Source organism: Magnolia sinica, chromosome 4 (genome assembly GCF_029962835.1).
Source record: "Magnolia sinica isolate HGM2019 chromosome 4, MsV1, whole genome shotgun sequence".
Classification (NCBI taxonomy): Eukaryota; Viridiplantae; Streptophyta; class Magnoliopsida; order Magnoliales; family Magnoliaceae; genus Magnolia; species Magnolia sinica.
Window position 1 is genome coordinate 115,928,602 of NC_080576.1, and position 21,360 is coordinate 115,949,961.

The 21,360-nt window shown below is 39.4% G+C and overlaps 2 protein-coding genes across 2 annotated transcripts; one reads left to right on the forward strand and one right to left on the reverse strand.

Moving 5' to 3' along the window:
* Positions 1-667: 667 nt before the first annotated feature.
* On the forward strand, positions 668-4,248 carry LOC131244012 (uncharacterized). The gene is made up of 5 exons (XM_058243682.1): positions 668-1,490; positions 1,929-2,118; positions 2,232-2,296; positions 2,403-2,613; positions 3,525-4,248. Exons 1-5 carry the CDS (start codon positions 718-720, stop codon positions 3,849-3,851), a joined length of 1,566 nt encoding a protein of 521 aa, XP_058099665.1. The 5' UTR covers positions 668-717; the 3' UTR covers positions 3,852-4,248.
* Positions 4,249-9,687: 5,439 nt separating this feature from the next.
* Positions 9,688-18,093, reverse strand: LOC131244014 (uncharacterized protein At2g27730, mitochondrial). Its single transcript, XM_058243685.1, has 3 exons — positions 17,861-18,093; positions 12,914-12,952; positions 9,688-10,139 (listed from the first exon to the last, which is right to left on the reverse strand). Exons 1-3 carry the CDS (start codon positions 18,086-18,088, stop codon positions 9,933-9,935), a joined length of 474 nt encoding a protein of 157 aa, XP_058099668.1. The 5' UTR covers positions 18,089-18,093; the 3' UTR covers positions 9,688-9,932.
* Positions 18,094-21,360: the final 3,267 nt, after the last annotated feature.

A 21,360-nucleotide genomic window follows, 5' to 3' on the forward strand; every position in this document is an offset into this window, starting at 1 on the left:
AACATCACAGTCGCCCCACCTGGTTTCCAGTGCAGGAACTTCGCCTTTAGCAGTAAATCCAAGTATCAGCTTGATCTAAAACTTTTGTGGCCTGTTAATCCTGTTGGTCGTCAATCAATATATGGTCCACCTGAGTAATAGAATTTTGGGGCTCATGGCCTAAAATGATATGAAAAAACGGATGGACGGCGTGGATATAAAATACATAATCATGGTGGGCCCATGCTCGTCGAAGCAGTGCCACGTTTTTTTTTGGGCAACAGAAGAGGCAATGCAATTGAAAGGTAGCGTGAGAGGAGCTTTTAAATGCACGCTGATATCAGAATATTCATCAACTGCTGCTATAAGCTATAAATATTATTGAAAAAGAAAAGAAAAATTTTATATATATATATATATATATATATATATATATATATATATATATAAGGTGTGGGTGTATATCGTAAACGGCGCAAACGAGTGATGTGGTTAGACCGTGTGGGGCAGAGACGAAGCGAAGACAGCTGGCGTCGTGTCATAACCACATACGAGGAATCCATCCAATGTGGTCCTTGGTACTGTTTTAAATTAATTGCATTGAATTGCAATTAAAAATAACAGAGGAGGGAGCCAGGCTGCTGCTGCGTTCGTGCGTGCCCATCTCTTTCTGTTTGTCAGCAGATGATGGATTAAAATAATAGAAAAAAGAAGAGAGGAGAAGAAAAGAAAAATAGAATGAAGGGCGGTGTAAATGTGAAGAAGAGGAATTTAACAGGAAGAACACCCACATTCTCATCACCCGTTCTTATCTGCCTTGTTCCCTTAGCTCTATTCTCATTGATTATCGTTTCCCTAATCATCTTACACATCAAGGTGGAGGGCATCGTCTCCCGTACAAAGACCGTTGCTGGACACAACTTGGATCCGACTCCTTGGCATCCCTTCCCACCTCTTAATCTCAAACAATCCATTATCGACGACGACGATGATGAGTCGAGGCCTTGGTGGGGTTTGTTTCCTCAAGTAGCTACTTCTCCCATCCTTCACTGCTCTTATCTCCTTACCTGTCCCACAATCATCCCATCACCCTCCTTCAATTCCTCCTCCTCCTCCTCTTCTCCTCCTTCTTGCCTTCCCTTGTTCCAATGGATCCACCAAGATCTATACCCTTGGTCTCTTTCCCGCATTTCCTTCTCCACTCTTATGCAAGCCCGCAAACATGCTGCCTTCCGTGTTGTTATTTCCTCTGGACGTCTATACGTCGATTTCTACTATGCCTGCGTCCAGAGTCGTTCCATGTTTACCATTTGGGGCCTCTTGCAGCTTCTCCGCAGGTACCCAGGGATGATCCCAGACGTCGATCTCATGTTTGATTGCATGGACAAGCCGATCATCCGCTCCGACGATTTCTCCCCATCAACTACTTGGCCACCCCCTCCCCTCTTCCGCTACTGCACCACCAAAGATCACTTGGACATCCCTTTCCCCGACTGGTCTTTCTGGGGTTGGTCAGTACTTTTATAAAACTCTTTTATCGTCTTCTCATTTTCATATTTTCTTCTAATTCTATTCTAATCACTTGTATATTTGCAAAAAACATTCTTGTAAAGAATGAAACAGCTCATGTATTCAAAAAAAATAATAAAATAAAAAATAAAAATCCCCTAGGGTTTGGGGAATTCAGGAATTAACGTCAGCTCACATTGATGCTTCCTTCCATACCCACTTAGACCATTGGCTGCCAAACTAGCACTGACTGAAACTAGATGCTGGGCTCTCCCAATGTTCAGCTGCTTGTGATCCACTTTCTGGGCTGGTTTGTCACCTCAGCAAGTATTTTTACTTGTCTCGATCGATCGTGACAAATGGATTATCTTCACTACCCATATTTCAGTGGGGATTTTAACAGAGAAACACAACACTGACATAGCAACTTGGGCCTGCAGGCCTGAAGTGAACATAGCACCCTGGGATGAGGAATTCAGAAGCATTAAACTAGGTTCTCAGGAACTAAATTGGAAAAAGAAGTCAAGGACGGCATACTGGAAAGGTAATCCAGATGTTCAGTCTCCCATACGTACAAAGTTACTAAGCTGTAATAACTCCAAGACTTGGGGTGCTCAGATCATGCGTCAAGTAAGTCCTTTGAGCATATTAATGGCATTTCTCTACTTGGATGCACAATCCATGCTGCAAGTATGGTGGCAACCCTGTTTTGACAGACATACCATCTCTGCACTGCATTTTAGGATTGGGCTAAAGAAGCAAGAGCAGGTTTCAAGCAGTCCAAACTAGCAAATCAATGTAATTATCGGTGAGTCACTTTGCTAAGTTGTTATAATATATGTTAGAGAGTATGAGAAATGCATTTTCTGCACATGTTACTTCTTTGTGTTGACACTTGATTCACAATTCTGCAGGTATAAAATATACGCTGAAGGATATGCATGGTCAGTGAGTATAAAATATATAATCGCATGTGGTTCTCTTTCACTAATAATACATCCACAGTACAAGGATTTCCTCAGCCGGGGTCTTATGCCGAGAAAAAACTATTGGCCCATTAGTCCCACCAACCTTTGTCCATCTATCAAGTTTGCTGTTGACTGGGGCAATGAGCATCCATTGGAGGTACCCTCTTCCCTCCTCTCCAACCTTCAACATATCCTTCTTCATCTTGCCTTATCATGTTTTTGAGGGATGTTAGGCTATGTGGCAGGCTCCATTTCCATCACTTGTTCCCACTTGAATGGGAAATGCTCAATTGGTCACTTGTTTCACTTTTTGAATAAATAATATCAACCCCTCTTAACTCATTAGCATATGTTTGATCTTATTGTTGGGCATAACCGATGCCTCTATTGAGGGATTTATAAACCAGTTGGCACCTTCATCATCCTAGCCTTGTTCCAGCTGCTGCTTGGGGTCAGCTTTATAAATCCCATTTTTGTCAAAAATGACAAAGGCCTCATCTTCTGTTATGGTAAAAGAAAGAAGGAAGAAGAAGAAGAAGAAGAAAATGAAAAAAGACTGCGCTAGCATGATTATGTGTAGTCATACAGAGGGTGTACCTACAACCGAGCACCACATGGGTGAGAATGTGCATCAGATCCACTCCGTCTGCCAGGTGCACCACCACATTTTCAATGTGGATCCTTGAAATAAGTCCAATACAAGACTTAGGTTGGCCAAGTCGTAGGGGATGGTGTAAAATCATCCCTAAAAACTCTAAATTCATTTGGTGTGGCCCACATGAGTGTTGGAATGTCCTGAATTTTAACGGTGGGGCCTCCCATCTCCACTGTTCCCCATGGTGTAGCCCACCTGAGTTTTGAATCAACCTGATATTTGGGCCCTGGTGAAAACACACGGTGGCGGACCTGATAGGGTGGATCTCATCCACATGAGTGCTCCATACACCAGTGCATAGTCACTCCCCCACATGACTACACGTAGTCCAATTTCTTACCTTCTTCTCTCTTCCTTTCATCATATCTTATTGAACATTTTAAAATATGATTTTTGGATGGCTTATGGTGCAGGCAGAGGCCATAGGAAAAGGAGGACAAGACTTCATGCAAAATTTGAATATGGAGCGGGTTTATGAATACATGTACCACCTAATTGTGGAGTACTCGAAGCTGCAGGATTTCAAGCCTACTCCACCTTCATCCGCTCAGGAAATGTGCGAAGATTCCATACTCTGTTTTGCAGATCAGAAGCAAAGGCATTTTCTTAAAAGATCATCAGCCTCCCCATCATCCTCCCTCCCATGCACACTTCCAGCTCCAGATCACCATCTCATTGAAAGGTGGATACAGGAGGAGGAAAAAATAATAGGTGACCAGGAAAAGTTGGAAACAACATGAGAGAAGCATGTACCAATATGACCTTGGATATAAATCTTATTCAGGACAGGAACATGTAATTTCGCAAGTATATTCTAGGACCTGTTCAGATACTGTTACAGGAGCAGCAGAAAGCAGAAAGAAAAGCACTACAGTGGAGTAAAGATCACCTTCTAAAAATGGGCATTCGCTTTCTGAACCTACTACAGAAGACCTCCTTGCTGAAGTACCTTGACACAGCATGGTTGCAGACATGAATTGAGCACTTCCGCATTTCAGTTGTGAGTATTCATTGACATGGATATGCATGCCTTTGAAACTGGTCCTTGAAACAGATAAAGTGAACCTATTCGGCTCTCTCCCCTCTCTCCCTCTCATGAATGGATCAATTCATAGTAATTATTATTATTATTATTATTATTTTAACAGGACTTGGTCGATAGTGTGATAGTGTGGATTTCTTGATAAAATGAGACTGGGGAACACCTGGAATTTTTGTGAGGATCCCCATCGCTACAACAGGTTTAAAGCATGGGAATAGATGGATCAAAAGAGGGAGGGGCCCATAAGTTGTCATCCTAGCATTAGGCAGAAGGGCAATTTGGAAGAACATGACCAAGTTTGGTGAGGAATCTCATAAAGCGGGATACACCACTCTTGGAGGGGGTGAGGTATAGGGTGGGAGTGGGTCATGAGATTAGAATTTGGGAAGATGTGTGACTTTGGCAATGCTGTCCTTGGGACGACCCAAAGGTTGTTAGGGTATTGGTGGGATGGAAAACCCATTTGTGATGATTTTCTCGTGTAGGAATCTCAGTGAGGAGACAGAGTTCATTAGCCTTAGACAAGCTTGAGGATATATCCATGAATAGCAATAGAGTGGATAGAAGGATACACAAGTGATCTTTGAATGCAGAGTTTGTGTTGCGGCGAAGTCCATTCTTTTTCTTCTTTTTGTTTCAGAGGGGAGTGTTTTTAAAGACCCTACAACAATGTAGGCAATTTTATTTATTTATTATTATTATGGCAAATGCTTCATGGACTGTTGTAAATTCCTCTTCTTGGCAGAGTCTAGGGTCTTGAAATGGACTCTGTTGGAAATTGGATCCCAGGTTCTTAAAATGGACTCTGTTGGGAATTTGGGACCCTGGATGAACCGACTTGCAGTCATAGCTATGTTTGGATCTCAAAACCCATTGGAAATTTAGAACCTTTTTTTTTTTTGTTAGCTTTGTTAGTTAGTTCACCCACTGTCAATTCATACTTTCACTGTTAGCCACCCCCCCTAGGCAAACGATACCAAGATCTGAGTGTCGAAACGAGGAAATTTGGAACCGTAGCTGGGAGGTGGATCTCTAAATGGAATTGGCTGGGAGTTTGGAACCTAACCAACCTTTGAGAGTTCCAAATGAACTAGTTGGACATTTGGAAGACTCACTAAATGAGCACACGGACTTGAGGTGGACTACATATAAAATTCCTATTTCTCGAAATGGTCTCTGTTGGGAATCAGCATCCCTGGTTGAGCTCAGGGTCTGGAAATGGACTCTGTTGACAAATGAAGTTGATGGTATTGCCAGGATTAGATGGTTCTCAGGAGTGAAAGTAACCATTATGTTTTTCTTTCTTCGAATCTATTTGTTGGCTATCTATTAAAATCTTAGGATTTTTTAAGTGCATGGGCCACCCACAATGGACCACATTCATTAACCTCGGGTATTCTTGAAAAATGGCCTCGCTTGTACAAACGGCAAACCCGAACAGAACTGAATCTGCATCCATGGAGAACGCCTCTCTCAGGAATCAGGCTGATGTTATAAATATAAATAACAATAAAAAAGGATCCTATATCAGGACTTGGGTGAGAAAGAATCCTACTTATCAGGACTTGGAGGTGGGGATTTGCAATTGTTTGGAACCACCATTTGGTGCTTGTTATGTTCAGTTACATCCACACTCTTTGCTGTTTTTAACCATCAAATGTGAACTTATCCCACTTTTCGTTATTGACCTTCGATTAGACGTCAGACAGTTGCACACGTAGGATTATCCGACCAATCTTATAGTTCTTCACGTCCTGCCAAATGGATGGTTCAGATGATCTGTTTGTACAACGATATGATCCCATCATGGTTTAGAACATCTGTCTGTTTTTTTTTTTTCCTTGTCTTTAGTTGTCTGATAAATACAAAAATATTCGGATGAATTTCTCTCCAAAGCCCCCTCTTTCTTGGACGCCAGTTAGCTACTAACGGCTTCAGTAGCTATCTCGCTCCTCTCCTCGAGTGACGTCACCAAGTTCTGTGGGCCCCACCATGATGTATGTGTTGTATCCATACCGTCCATCCATATAGAGAGATCATTTTAGGGCACGAAGAACGAGGTAGATCCAAAGATCAAGTGGACCCCACCTCAAAATTGTAGAGATTGAATTTCTACCATTAAAAACTTCTTGGGGGCCACAGAAGTTTTCGATCGAGCTGATATTTGTCTTTTCCCTTTGTCCATGTCTCTGTGAACTTATGAACAGGTTGGATCTCAAATAAACGTCATGGTGGGTGTTACTGTCCCCACTGTTTTCTGTGGTTGGATCTGCCTCATTCTTTGGTTCGTGCCATAAAATGATCTCTCCAAATGGATGGACGGTGCGGATACAACAAATACATCATGGTGGCCCCACAGAACCCGGGGACGTCACTTGGTAGCAAGATACCTACTGAAGCCGTCCGTAGTAGCTAATCCGCGTCCCTTTGTGTGTTTGTGTGTGTGTGTGTGTGTTTTCTTCACTTCCACACGCGCTTGGGAGTCTTGGGAGGGTATCCACGCAAATAGTTCATTAACGATGGGCAGGTATCATACATCCCTTCAGCCTCCAGTCACGTTTTCAGCTCTTGCAAGTGGTGTATGTGGCTTAATAATCCAAACCCATGGTTACAATGGGCCTCATGTACGAAAAGTATACAGATTCGAATACTCTTATGGCTGTATGATGGCATGTGACCTTTTATAGGTTTGACACTGTGAACAAACTGTTAAAGAAAACATAGACAATAGTCCACATTCAACTGGGAAAGGAAAGTAAGCACAGTCATCATACAGGATTCTCAATGAAATTTATGAGGCGTGGCCCATCCCAGATGAGCGGACCACATGAATCACTGCGGCTCATAACGAATGCAGTCCCATTCGGATTTCCTTCTCTCTCTCTCTCTCTCATTGACGCCAGTAAAACCAATTAATAAGAATGCTCTCATACAAAAAATGTGTTTAGACTGGTGAAGGAGGCATGGATAAGACACATACATCCACGGCTAATAATAGAATGGTAGAGATTTCCTATTAAACATTTAAATTTTTTAGGAATGGTCCATCGACGGTAGGAAGCATCAGGGAAATGTTCTAAAATATCGAAATATGGGCCATCCAATGTGATGACGATCATTTCAATAGTGTTGATCCTTGGAGCAATGTGTTGTATAAACTGAAACCCAAGCATGCTATAAACTTACAAACTCTCAGCCCAAGCATCGAGTAAAATACTCAACAACCATATGTTTCTCGCCATCTAACGATCAGGGCTTGAATTCCAGATGAATACAAATCCACATGGCACATCTCCACATCCACCAAACTGACAAACCATTCGTGTGGTAAACGGGCTCAAAAGTCAGGCAGGTCACCTGCTACACCACCAGCTTGGATCTTTCTTTCATATTTATGGGTGGTTCCATTCTAACACTATGCTTGGGTTCTCCATTCTAACAAGTGGGGCCCATTGTTTAAGAATCCAGTTCATCGGTACGTTGCATCCTATTATGAATGGTGCATGTACCGAAGCTCTCCATATTTAAAGATCCTCGTCAACTATCATTGGTACATTGCATCCTATTATGATGGTGCATGTTCTCACGCTCTCACTGTCCATATCAAAGGCACCACATGGACTGTCTACATTAGAGGTCGGGCTCACATGGTGGACGGTCCACATAAAAGGTGGGCCCAACATGATAGAGACCCCATATTAATGTGGGCCAAATATGGATGGTCCATATCAAAGGTTGGCCCATAATGATAAACGTCCAACATCCAAAGCAAGCTGATATGATGGACGACCCACTTCAAAGGTGGGGCCTACATGATGGACTATCCACATCAAAGGTGGACTCCACATGATGGGGAGTGGACATTGAAGGCTCCACATGATGGGTAGTCCACATCAAAGGTGGGCTCCACATGATGGGTGGTGGGTATTGAAGTAGAGCCCCACATGATGGACAATGACAATGATGGTGGGCTCCACATGAAGGATGACCAACATCAAAGACAGGCCTACATAATGAACGGTGCACATAAAAGGTTGGTCCCTAATGATGAATTGCCCACATCCAAGGAGGGGTCCGCATGATGGGCCCATACAATGAACAATCCACATCAAAGGCTGGCCCCAAATGATGGATGGTGGATGTGAGGGGGACCAAACAAACTTGAGGAATAATTCCTTGTGATGTTGGAAGCCAAACATGTTTTTCTACTTTTTGGCTGATTAAGTATGTTGTTAGCTTATCTTAAGCAACTTAATATCCAAAGCACCCCCTAAAAGATGCATATTTACACCTTTTGGACTTATATTGTTGCCAAAAAGAAAAAAAATAAAAAATTTAAGCATAATAAGTTTCTATTTTATATGGGCCTAACCATGTGTTGACAAAAAAATTGGTATGAAATAAATATATGAACTTTGTAGCAAATCAATAGATTGTCCGACATCCATTAATACATAAAATTTCCACATTAATTACAAGTGACGAACAGATTTTCCAATATAAAATGGAAAATTGAGGATTTCTCCAATTCCCATCCCTCCCCCCCCCCCCCTTCGCTTGAATGTTAATTTTTTCCGCCACAAATCCATGTTAGTACATCTATTGCAATCCATGCTATCATTTTTTTTAAACAAAAAGAAATTTCTATTGATTTTTCGTCACCTTTGAGTTCGACCCATCTTTGTTTCCAGTCAATATTTCTCCCCAAATTCAAACTTCTATTCAACAAGAATAGAGGGTAATCGAAATCACTTTAGAAATAATTTTTCAAAAAAAAAATAAAAAATCCCCACAAAAGGATTTTTTTTTGTTTTGGGTTTTCGAAAACTTTTCCAATTTTCTATCAATTTTCACCTATTTACAGATGCTTCCCTGGTATCCGGGATATTATCCCCAATGACATCGAAAATATCTATGATATTTGAAAATTTTAACACTTCCAGAAGTTTCCATATCGCTGGCCTGGCGATACAGATAATATCAGAGATATTATTTGGTACACTAGGTAGGTGCATCAAGTGGATGACCTGGCCAAAATATCATGCGTTCAACTCTTCAGGTAGACCCCACATCACAGTCTAGAGAATCGTCTTGGCAATTTTTATTAAATTGCCCATCATTTTTGTTCATGTCACCTGTTACTAAAGACATGGCCCCCGCATGCACCTATCCAAAGAGAAAAATGCAGCTAGCACATGCAAGTGTATATCAGGTAGGCGCACCATGTGGATGACCTGGCCGAAAAATCAGGTGTTCAACCCAATAGTAGGCCCCACAATAGCATAAACAAACATCTTGGCAAGTTTTACTAAACTGCACATTGCTTTTGTTCATGTTGCCTAACAAAGGATTTGTCTGACCTGATTTTTTTCCTTTTCATTTTCTTTTTTTCTTTTTTTTTTTTTTTTTTGGGGGGGGGCGGGGGGGGGGGGGGGGTCATCCACAAGGCAGGGCCCACCTGATAAATGGTTTGTATATCCCATGTGTGCAACTTTTGATGCATGAGGCAGCATGTAGAGGTGGGGCTCAGGAACTTCCAAGAACTAATCTCACCACATTGCGCATGATATATAAGGAAAAAGAACAGGTGTTTTCTCATTCTTGGGGAAAAAATAAATGAGAAGAAAGAAGATAGCAGGCTCTAGTTCTTCTTATCAAGAAGTTGAAGAAACTGAAATTTATGAGAAACAATGCATTCTCAAGAAGTTCAAGAACCTGACTTTATGAAAGACATGCAAACAAGCATGCCATCGCACATAACTTCAACGCAAAGGGGATCTCAGTCCTGGACTTCTTCTGGTTTCTTGGCAGAAGATGTGAGATACCAGCCCAAGGCTGCAGCCGCAGCTATGAAACCAGCAAGAACGGCATAGTTCCGATCCTTGTCAGTAGATACTCCAGATGTTGAGGAAGACGGGCCACTTGGTTTTGCATCAGTGGCTGTTGCTCCAGCAGTTGCCGTTGGTTGTTCTTCGGGTTTATAGCCCTGAAAATACAAACAAGGCCGACGAAGTTTCATGTTTCCTGATATAGCGAAGTCCACAAAACATAAATGACTAATGTTGATAATCCCTTTGTTTTGAGAGGGATGCAATCTGATGTTTTAAAACTAAAGGTGGTGATTATTTCACTCCATTTAGTAGTTGCCTTAAACACAGATAGGGAACGTGTGCCCAGTCCTGAATCCTAAGTTTCAATATGTTTCTGTTTCACTTTTCTAGACATTTTCAAGCAAGGAATTTTGGAGCACGACTCAGTGCACGCTGAGCATTGGGAGTCAGTGGGCATATTATTACCTCCTGCCTTTTTCTAATTGATATTATCTCCTGCCATTAAAACGTAGCTGGCAGGTATCCGCAAGAATTTCAAGATGTGAACTTGCAAAAGTCCATTTTGAACACATGCTAAGAATCCCACCCACCAATATTGGATAGTGGAAGATATGTGCATTGACTCTTTATACACACTGCACGCATAATCTTTTACTAAATTATAGAACATACGTTGAGCTTGAAGTCATATATTTTAAAAGACGAAAATGTCTCTATGCTTCTCTCTGACATTTAACTTTTTAAAGTCAGACTTTAAGTGGGTACATATATAATCACCAAAGGTGACCTGTTTCCTGATTTAAGAAATGGAATTCCTCCATTGTTTTATGAAAAGATACGTTTTTTAAGTAGGTGTGGACACTTAGACACAAACAAAAAGAGTTTCCTAGAAATTCTATTTTCACCAAATTCCAAATGGCAGTGGATAGCATGTTGGTGTGAGCAGAGAATCTTTCAGAGCTACTTATCTTTTCGGGGAACATTTTTCCTGCTTTACGAAGCTGAGTAGGCATAAAATATTATCACTTTTATAAAGCAGGCTGCTATTCAAAGGGACGTGTTTCCTGTTTAGGGGGGGGAGATCCTACATATTTTTATGAAATCGGAACTAGAAAAGGTATGGTTTTTATGGGGTCCAAACACTGGAGAACCCTACCAACAACTGTTTCCTATGAACTCTAGTTTGACCCAATTCCAAATGGCAGTAGCGAGATGGCGTGCTCGGAAAATCTGTCCTGGCTGCATGTCTTTTCTTCTTTGAGCCGACCAATAGGAATTTATCAGACAAGAACAAACAAGGCCACCCTCCATGGTCCAACAGCAGATTTCCCCTTCATTTAGGCGCACCTTGAAGTTTCCAAAGACGGGATGCGCTTTGCCCAAATCTTAAGTGATAGACAGCACCATTTACCTCACAATATGGGAAGAAGGTAGGAAAAAAGGGAAACTGCCTCATGCAGTTTCTGTTTCCCAAGTCACCGCAAATGCCTAGTAGATTGTTCCCACAGCAAAAGAAGAACCAATCCTGATTTGCAGGGAAATCGAAAAAGTCCTTCAACTTATCATGTCCCTTCACTTCTATATTATTAAGTTATATGAATAATTCTTTCCAGGTGTCATTATCCTTTTAATGAAGGATAAATGCTAAAATAGTGAATTATATCATTCCGAGCAAGCGTGGAACAAAAAATGAATGCTTCATGTAAGATGGTAAGATGGTAAGATGATACAGAATTTCTTGTCCAACTTGCATACGAGGGTTTGTTGGGTGCTTGGTGGGACCATGAAAATGCAGTTGGAAATGTAAGTCCTATTGTTCCACCCCAAAATGGGAGTATAGAACTAAAAATGAGAATGATTGAAAAGATGAGATAGCTCTTCCCATCTTATATCCATTTTGGGTGGTCCATCTTACATGAAGCAATAAACTGCTAGATCTTAGTTTTACAAATCGAAGACTATCACTGATAAAGAAAAGGTGAGAACAAACGTGTATAAACCTTTTTAGCATGATACGAATCAAAATCCTAAAAAACATCAGCAAAGGCACTCGCCAACCATACTTGGATGAAGCAAGAGAGAGGAAGTTGAGCCTGAAAGTAAATTCATAACAATTTCGATTTGAAAATTACACCTCCAAGTTTTGAGAATCTCCACCTACTGACAAGGGGGATTTTAAGTAGACTCAACAGCCTTTTACTAGTTACTGCTAGAAATTGAAGTAGAAGAATCACTCTTCTAGAATTGAGAAAAATCTCTCCTGTATGCACTGAACCAAGAACTTTAATAGTTCCGTATGTATAGTTATGTTTATATCGCATTGCACCCAAAAATTCCTAACTTACAAAGAAATCCAACTATGTATTGCTGTAGACTTTTCTAATCTAACTAAAACCCCACCTATGAACTTGCTAAACAAGTCTTAACTAAGAAAGGAAACTAACAAAGAAACTCTTAACCATATTGGTAAAAAGGACCCAACAGCTGGTATATAGTGTTTTTTGGATTTGTAGGCCCCAAAGTCCAACCAGTTTGTTATACAGGCAATCGAATTGGTCCTGTGGGTCCCACAGGCCAATCAGCCATCTGGATCGATTCAATGGGTGGTCCCATAAAATTGGATGCACCTAACTGGAGCTTACTATCTTGCATTAGGCAGATTTTTTCAGAGTAAATTAACTGTGAATTCAAATTGTATTGCCGATTCTTGACCATAGATCCATCTTGCATAGGGGATTCATATCCGTTGCCTGGATAGATTTGATCTTATTTCCTTTCTTTTTTCCCTTTGGGGCTCTTTATATAAAAATAAAATTTTGTTAATGATTTTTTTTTGAAAAAAAGTATAGTGGTCGGCTGGCGTGTGCGGGCTTTACTCTTGGACCTCATCTGATATGAATGTCAAGTGGGTAGCTTGGATGTGTCATACCTTGCGTGCAAGCTTCTCCAGCTTCTCCCGTTCAGTTTTCTGCAGCATAGTAATACAAGCCATGAGTACAAAGGCTATGATGCACTGGAACTCCTTTTGAAATGAAAGGTCCTAAAATAGATACAGATACCACTTGAGGTAGTAGACAAATTCACATTCAATTTGAGTAAAAAAAAACAACTTAAAAACCTTTTAGACATGGAGACATCATTGTGTGTAAAAGGCTCTAAATAATAAACTGGCAAGGCAAAACATGTGTATTCAGCACAGGACTTGATGTAACACAACTAACAAATCAACCATCTAAGCATCATCATCATCTAAGCCTTATCCCAACTAATTGGGTTCAGCATCTACATAGTTCCAAATAGCATGATAAAACAAGGAAGGTGATTGCGATCAACATCATCTCTTATGGGTTTATTCTTAAATTCAGTTCCGAATGGCATAATAAAACAAGGAAGGTGATTGGGATCAACATCATCTCTTATGGGTTTATTCTTAAATTCAGTCTTTGCACAAATCATTATCATCATCATCAACTAAGCCTTATCCCAACTAAGTGGGGTCGGCTACACGAATCTTGTTCCACCATTCCAATATCAAGGGCGATAACTTTATTTAAACCATGGTCATCAAGTCTTTTCTTACTACGTCCACCGACATCCTTTTGGGCCTTCCCCTTGCCCTTTTAGAACCTTCAACTTCTACCAACTCGCTCCTAACCAACGCACATTCTTCGTTCCGTTGCACATGACAAAACATCTAAGTCTACTTTCCTTCATCTTATTACCTATTGGTGTTACTCCTAAGTTCCCTTGAATGCATTCATTTCTAATTCTATCCTTCCTCATCTATCTCAACATCGTCATTTCAGCTATGAACATGTTGTTCCTTAACTGCCCAACATTTTGTCCCATAAAGCATGGCTAGTCTTATAGTTATTCTATAAAATTTCCCTTCTAGTTAAACAGTTCACACCAAAAACATAAAACTCCATAGCAACATATGTCGTAATGGTAACAATGGGCATAACGTTCCCCACCATTACCAATTTACATAAAGGCCGTAACAAGGGGTGTAATGGCCATTACACCCCCTATAACGGTTGAAAGGATTTTTTTTAAAGAAAAACTCCTAAAAAAAGTCAGAAAATCCTAGAAATTTAAGAGGATTCCAAATATGTATTTTTTTGTGCTTTTGAACTTATTTATGGAGTAATGGTCCACTCAAAGATTGTTGTCTCAACTGTCTAATGATTTTATGAACTTGACAGGCTTAGATTGACCCCAAAATTCAAGCAAGCTATGGCACCCATCCCAATAATGCACATCCCTAAGCATTTGACATCATTCCCCCCCAAGTAATTTAAAAATAAATAAATAAATGCAAATGAATAGTGTCGCCGATTTGGGGACCACCCGAATGCCTCCAAATCGACCACAAGTTCATGCATCTATGGCACCCATCAATGCATTTAAGTTTAAAGGATCGTTGTTCGAAAGTGTCAAGTGTGTCAATTAGAGAAAGCTAGCAAGCAAAACACCGATCTTTATACTCTGCTACTAGTACTAGATGCCTCATGGAAGACATTAGTATGAATTTCTCCTTGAGATACAAAAGACTCAATGTTGCTATAACCATATCTGCATTGTGGTAGATAGGTTTTCTAAGATGTTTCATTCATCCCTTGTAAGAAGACATCGGATGCTCTATACATCGCCAACATTTTTGTCAAAGAGGTGGTTTACATATATGGTGTTCATAAGACATGTATCTAGTGTTGTAATGTGCGGTCGCATGTGCGCATATTTTTGCATTGATCGCATATGTGGTCATGACATATACGATCAATGTATATGTGCGAGAATATACGATCGCATATGCGATGTATGCGATCGGATACAACATATATGATCGCGTATTCGCCTAACGGTAAAAAATCTGAACGTCGGGATTTTTATTTATATTTATTTATTTATTTTTGCAAAATCCGGACTTTTTGCCTATAAAAAGGCCTTCAAGTCCCCTCTATATGCAAGTTTCATTCACTCGAACTCTCCTCTACTCTCTTACTTTCAAATCTCTCATTCTTTCTTACATTCTCTACATTTCAACTCTCAAGTTCCAAGTCTCCAAAGCCCAAGCTCCAATTACTTTCAAGCTTCAATCAAGATTCAAGATAGAAGAAGCAAGAAGACATCGAATTCCAAGTCTCACATTACATAGTTCTACATTCCCTCATTTCATTCATTTCATTTTCTACATTCTCTTACTAATTACTATTAGTTATTACTTATTATTACAATTTAGCAATTTACATTCTCTCATTTCATTTCTTACTAATTACTACTAGTTGTTAGTACAATTTAGTAATTTACATTCTCTCATTTCATTTCTTACTAATTAATATTAGTTATAAGTACAATTTAGTAATTTACATTCTCTCATTTCATTTTCTAGTTCTTTTACATCTATCTATTCTCATTCATTTCATTTTCTACATTCTCTTATTAGTTACATACTTACATTCTCTCATTTTATTTTTTGGTTTTAACTTTTTAGTTTCTACAACTAGATACATTCTCTCATTTCATTTTCTAGTTCTGCATTTAGATTCCCATTTCCACACTATACAATCTACATTCATTTATTCTCATTCTCTACAATCTATACATTCATTTGATCGTCTCTATTGAAATTTGAATATATCTCTCTTTCTATCTCTTTCTCTATATTTAAATCAAGACTCAACTCAAGAGACAAGAGTCAAGCAAGAAATTTTTTGTTTTTACATTTTACAAGTTACAAGTCACGTTTCAAATTTCAAGAATCAAGCAAGAGTTCAAAGAAGGCAAGAATATACATTCTACTACAAGTCTACAACATTCAAGGGTTATGACAAGAATATATTTCTGAATTTTAGATTGTGTAATTTGTATTTGTGTAATTGTGTAACCACTCTCTCTCTCATCTTTTTAGTCTTGACTCAGCCTTTACTTTAGTTTAGTTTTTAGTTTTTACAAGTTTACAACTTACAAGTTATAACAAGAAGAATCAATAGTACACACACACACACACACACACACACACACACACACCCCACACACCCCACACACCATGTCTTATTCTCAGTCTTTCTCTTTGAAACCCAAGTCGAATGACCCAGATTGGAAGAATGGGCATTATCGTAATACTACGAATAAAACTAACATAGTATGTGAGTTATGTGGGTATGTGGGTTCCGATGGGCATTGCGCAGCATAAGCAACATCTTGCACAGTTATTGGAGTTAAATGTATAAGCATGCGACAAAATTACTCCAGAAATCCAAAGGGAGATCATGAAGTATATGGATAAATAATCAACAAAAATATGCGATAATGTCCTACGTCAAAAGAAATATATGGAACAAGATGCGTACAAGAATATAAACGTAGTTTATGTAGATGAAGCTAGCCCTACCCCTACTTCGACAGGCTAGTCTAAACCACCAACGGTCTTGAAAAGAGCCCAAGGGCATGGGCTTAAGGATAGATAGCATAGACCACACCCCGAGGATGTCGTCGACCAAATGGGTTGAGGCAAAGAGCCGGCTCAAATAACTTTGGAAAGTCGGTATTAAAAAAAAGATAGAAAAACCACTATTCGATATATCGCTAAGTGATTTTACCAAATCGGCATTGCTTTCAACATAGTTAAACTGATAAGCTTCAAAGTTATGGTTGAGGCTATAGTTCAATTTGGACCTGGGCTTAAACATCTTTCATGTCATTGAAGATTTAAAGACGATCAAATAGTTTCCACATGTCAAGGAGGGTATCAAAAGTTTCTTGTCATGTGGAGGGCTCAACCACAACACATGTATCTCATTGGATGATATCAAGCACATCAACCTAGAGCTCTATGAGGAATATGTAGTGATTAACTTGACAAAGTCGAATTTTTCCAAGCCGGGAGTAATTAATGCAATTACATCCCTCCCACACGTGAACAAGAAAATGCCCAATTTCTTTTTTTAGATGGATTATATTTTCCTTTTTCTATATTTCCATGTTAGGAAATATGTGTCGTCAAAGTTTTCCTGTTTATTAGGTTTCTCATTTTAGAGATCGTGGCTAGTAAAGAAATCTATTTTAGATTTTTAGTTTGTGATGAGATTTTCTCAAGAAGGAAGCCTTGTGAGCCTATCCTTAAGGCACAGGACATATGGAATAAGACAATTGAATGATATTTTTCTCTGAGCAAATTCTCACAGTCATCAAAGGCCGCGTTCAAGGTAATGCGTTCTGTAGGGAAAGAAAATTTTGACCGTAGATCAACTGAGGTGAAGGGGTATGTATATCCCTAACAGATGTGTTCTTGCAAAGAAACAAAAGAAGACTGTTTATGTCCATTGCTCGATGGTAGTTTCATGAGGGATATTTGGACAGCAGTATTCAAAAAGTTTGGCATCCAGGGGATCATCCCGACATCTGTCAGAGAATTGTGTGCAAGGTGGAGAGGTTGCAGCTAGGGTCCTGCAGGTAGGGTGCTATGGGGTGTGGTTGTTAAAGCCACATTCTGGAGCCTATGGATGGAAAGGACCGACATGCTTTTCAGGTGAGAGAAATTGAATGGTTTTGACTTTTATTGATCAAGAAAAACAATTGTATACCTATAAATAATCAAATATTAATATTTACTATATAAATTTAAAAAATAATAATAATAATAAAAAATAGCAACTACAATATCCAGGTATACATCTAAACATTTTGGAGGCTACAGGGGCAAATGAACCTGGCATGCGCCTTTTAACTACACTGGTTATTAGAGTGTCTATAAACATATTATGGAGGGGGTAGCCATTTACATCCAGATGATTATACGATAGAGATAGAAGAACCATAATCTATAGCCAACTCTCCGCCGCACAAGAGTTAGGGTTATGAGAGAGAGAGATACCTGGATGAAGATGTTTTCGGCAGCTTTCTCTTCCTCGCTCAGAACCTTACCCTTTCCATCGCTGAAATTGCGAGAGGCCCTTCTAGAAGCTTCGACGAGGCGTGAGAGAGAAGCTCGACTGATTGCTACAGATCTCATCGCCATGACTGGTTTTCTTTCTTCTAGAAAAAAGCGTAGACTTAGGTTTTTACCAATTTCAGGAAGTGGTTTCGGGAAAACTGCTCTCATTGAACAAGTCGCGGGAGTAAGGCTATCAATGGGCCGGTTGTGGTCTGTCCAAGCCCGGCCCAAAGGCCCAAAACAGGTGGGTCCGAGCACGCCAAGATATTGATTCCAGGCCCGAACCGACTGTCGCTTGAGGGCAGCAGATCAAGATGAATTTCAATCAAGACCCCTCATATGATGTGACAAGATGGCCCAGAGATCTCGAGAAAGGCAAACATGTTGAAAATCCAAGCCATTCATGAAGTAGAGTACACTACAAACATGCCGAGGGGGGATAAAATGGTGTTGGTCAACTCACGATGCAGGTCAAACTTGTGTGAGAAGAAAAAAAAAACAAACATCCCTTAGGAGGGGCATGGTGCAAAATAAACATACATGTGGACTTGACGTGATCAATATAGCATGTTCACGATTTGTGCTAGTGATAAATCCCTGGATCTATAACACGTGTGCCATCCACTCATATCTTTTAATGTTCTAGCACTGAATCAATACCCCTTGGAACATGAAAGCTTTAAGGGTCGTTTAGTAGCCTTACAAAATCCAGGATTTTGGCTAGCTAAAACTTGAAATCCAGGATTCCTAAATAAGTTCACGTTTAGCACGCCTAAAAATCATAAATTTCAATTCTAACCATACTTCATATAAATTTACATTGTAAAATTTGGAATTTCAAATCCGCTCCGATTGTGATAACCATATTCTTTTTATCTTATTTAAGATATATTTCACTTGTATTCATACTATCATATAAGTAAAAATTAAGCCTATGCAACTATACAAAAAGACATATAAGATATTGTTTTTATTATTAAACTAATGCACCGCTTGATATAGGAATTGTTTTATTTTTAGCCCAAGGCTATCTAATATTGACTTAGCATAGTAATTTTCTTACATATTACAGATGTATGTGACGTTTGAATATTTTAAACAATTTGCCTCCTCACATTCACTATCATGTGATATTAGGGCTGAAAGTCGGGCAGGTTAGGTTAGGTCGATGCTCAACCCTAGCCCAACCCAAGGTTCCTATACCTCAACCCCAATCCAACCCAACCCAACCCAACCTAACCTAACGTCGGGTTGGGAATTCTCAACCCAAGCAGGCTCGGTCGGGTTGGCCAAGTCGGTCAATAGATATATGCTAATATTTTCATTATTACATTAGTCTATTATATTTTTAATACACATCTCATTTTTTATATCTATAATTTTATTAATTATATATGTAGTTATTTTTCATAAAAAAAGTTCATTTTTATTAGATAAACAGGCTAAAATATAGGACAACTACTCCTTTAAAAGTCATATTGTGTATCAAACATTCTATTTGGGAGAGAAATCCGGCGTATCTTGTTAGCTTGAGTCATCGGAAATGACGTGGACCAATGAAACCTGATGGTATTGGAATTTCACATGCCTTCAACACATATGATCTGCACTCAATTATAATTAATTTATAAGGAATTTATATATTGATTGGGTTCAGGTTGGGTCGGGCAACCCAAGTCCAACTCAAGTTTTATCGGGTTGGTGTTTGTATGGCCCAAGCTTGAGACCAAACTTGATACATCCTGCCCAAGCCCAACCCAATGTCAGTTTGACCACGGGTTAGTCGGGTTGAACCCACCCAACTTTCAGCCCTATGTGATATATATACAAAATATTTTAAGAAGTTTCAGAGTCAAAAAGTCCAAGGTGCGCGCCAAACACAATTGAAAATGCAAGGTTTTAACCCTGTGATTTAAAAGCTAAAGTTGAAATCCATGCTGCCAACGACTCCTTGAAGGAAAAATCTATATTTGTACTTTAAAAAGGAAAAAAAAAGAAGAAAAGTGTTGACTCATCCACCTCACATGTGGTGCCAATATACTGTCAAAACCAACCAAATTATCAGTCCAATTGTCAATAAATCCTCTCTTAAATCACATTGATCAACTAATCCCAATAATCTAATCAATATAGCTATTAAAAAATATAGTAAGTTGTATAAAATTGAAGGAAAAATTAGCATGTTAACATTATATACGGTATACACTCCCCCCTAAGTCAATGTCAAGAATGTCATTTCACTAGCCCAATTAAGGTGGGACCCAACTCACCAACTCTCATCTCTCAATTTCTATCCTTAGTGCCCACCAAGCACTCATATTCTTTCATAATAAAATGATGTGGAATTAAGAATTCGATCTCTACTCTCCACACATGCTAGCTCATATGTCATCCAATTGTGCTCACCCGCAAGAATACCTACACAGGTGCCATTTGGTGAGTTATATGAAGATGTGGGAATCAAATCTCCACTTCGGACACATCATTGTTGTGACGCCATTTTCTAACCGTTTTTTTATCCACAGGTTAGAGTTTTTAGAAATACATCGGACATAAAATTTCTATCCATATTTAATGATTAAGCCATAAAGATTACCATTTTGATTTTATCAAGTTTTTACATAAACTAAATTCAAAGATTTATAGGTTCAAAGTTACTTCTTGATCATTGATGTTGAAAGTCATATGACGTCGTATCTTCAAGAAAGAAGGTTCTATCCCAAATTTGTCCTGGATGAGAAAAGGAGACGGGCCAACACATCGAGTTTGGAGCGGGGTTAGGATAATGCACAGAGAACCGTTCGCCCAATAAACCTCACATGTATGATGCGTGGATGTAGGAGGAGAGGAGAAACACACACACTCACTCACTCTCTCTCTCTCTCTCTCTCTCTCAATGCGAGGGGGATGGTGTTGGCCTAGTGCCCTAGAAAACCATTGTGCACCCTAATCTACTAGTTATGTAGATGTGATGAGATCGATCTTAACTATTGACCATGATGACCATAAGTCCTTTTTAATAACTGTGGTATGCCTTAACTAATGATTGATATCATATTAAACATATAAATATAGGTTATATCTGAAGTCATTCCTTGGATGGTCCGTGGGAACCTGGGATTGGACACAACGATCATTGACCTAAGGAGAGTTGTAATCTATGAATCTCAACACCCTATTAATCTATGGCCGTTACAAATGCTTCTAACACATCTGTGGACATTGCATTATGAGAAGTGTAGTCATCTTGTGTGAGGACTAACTTGGGTTTTAATGAATGATCTCCACCATAAAGAGTCAACTTGATATCAATTATACCTTTGCCCATACCCAACACTGGGGTGTAAGTGTGTGTACCATAGACATAAAATTCTAGAATTGGACCTTTGGGTACTTGCATTGGATGATCAAGTTTAAGTCAATAGTATAGAAGGCCATTA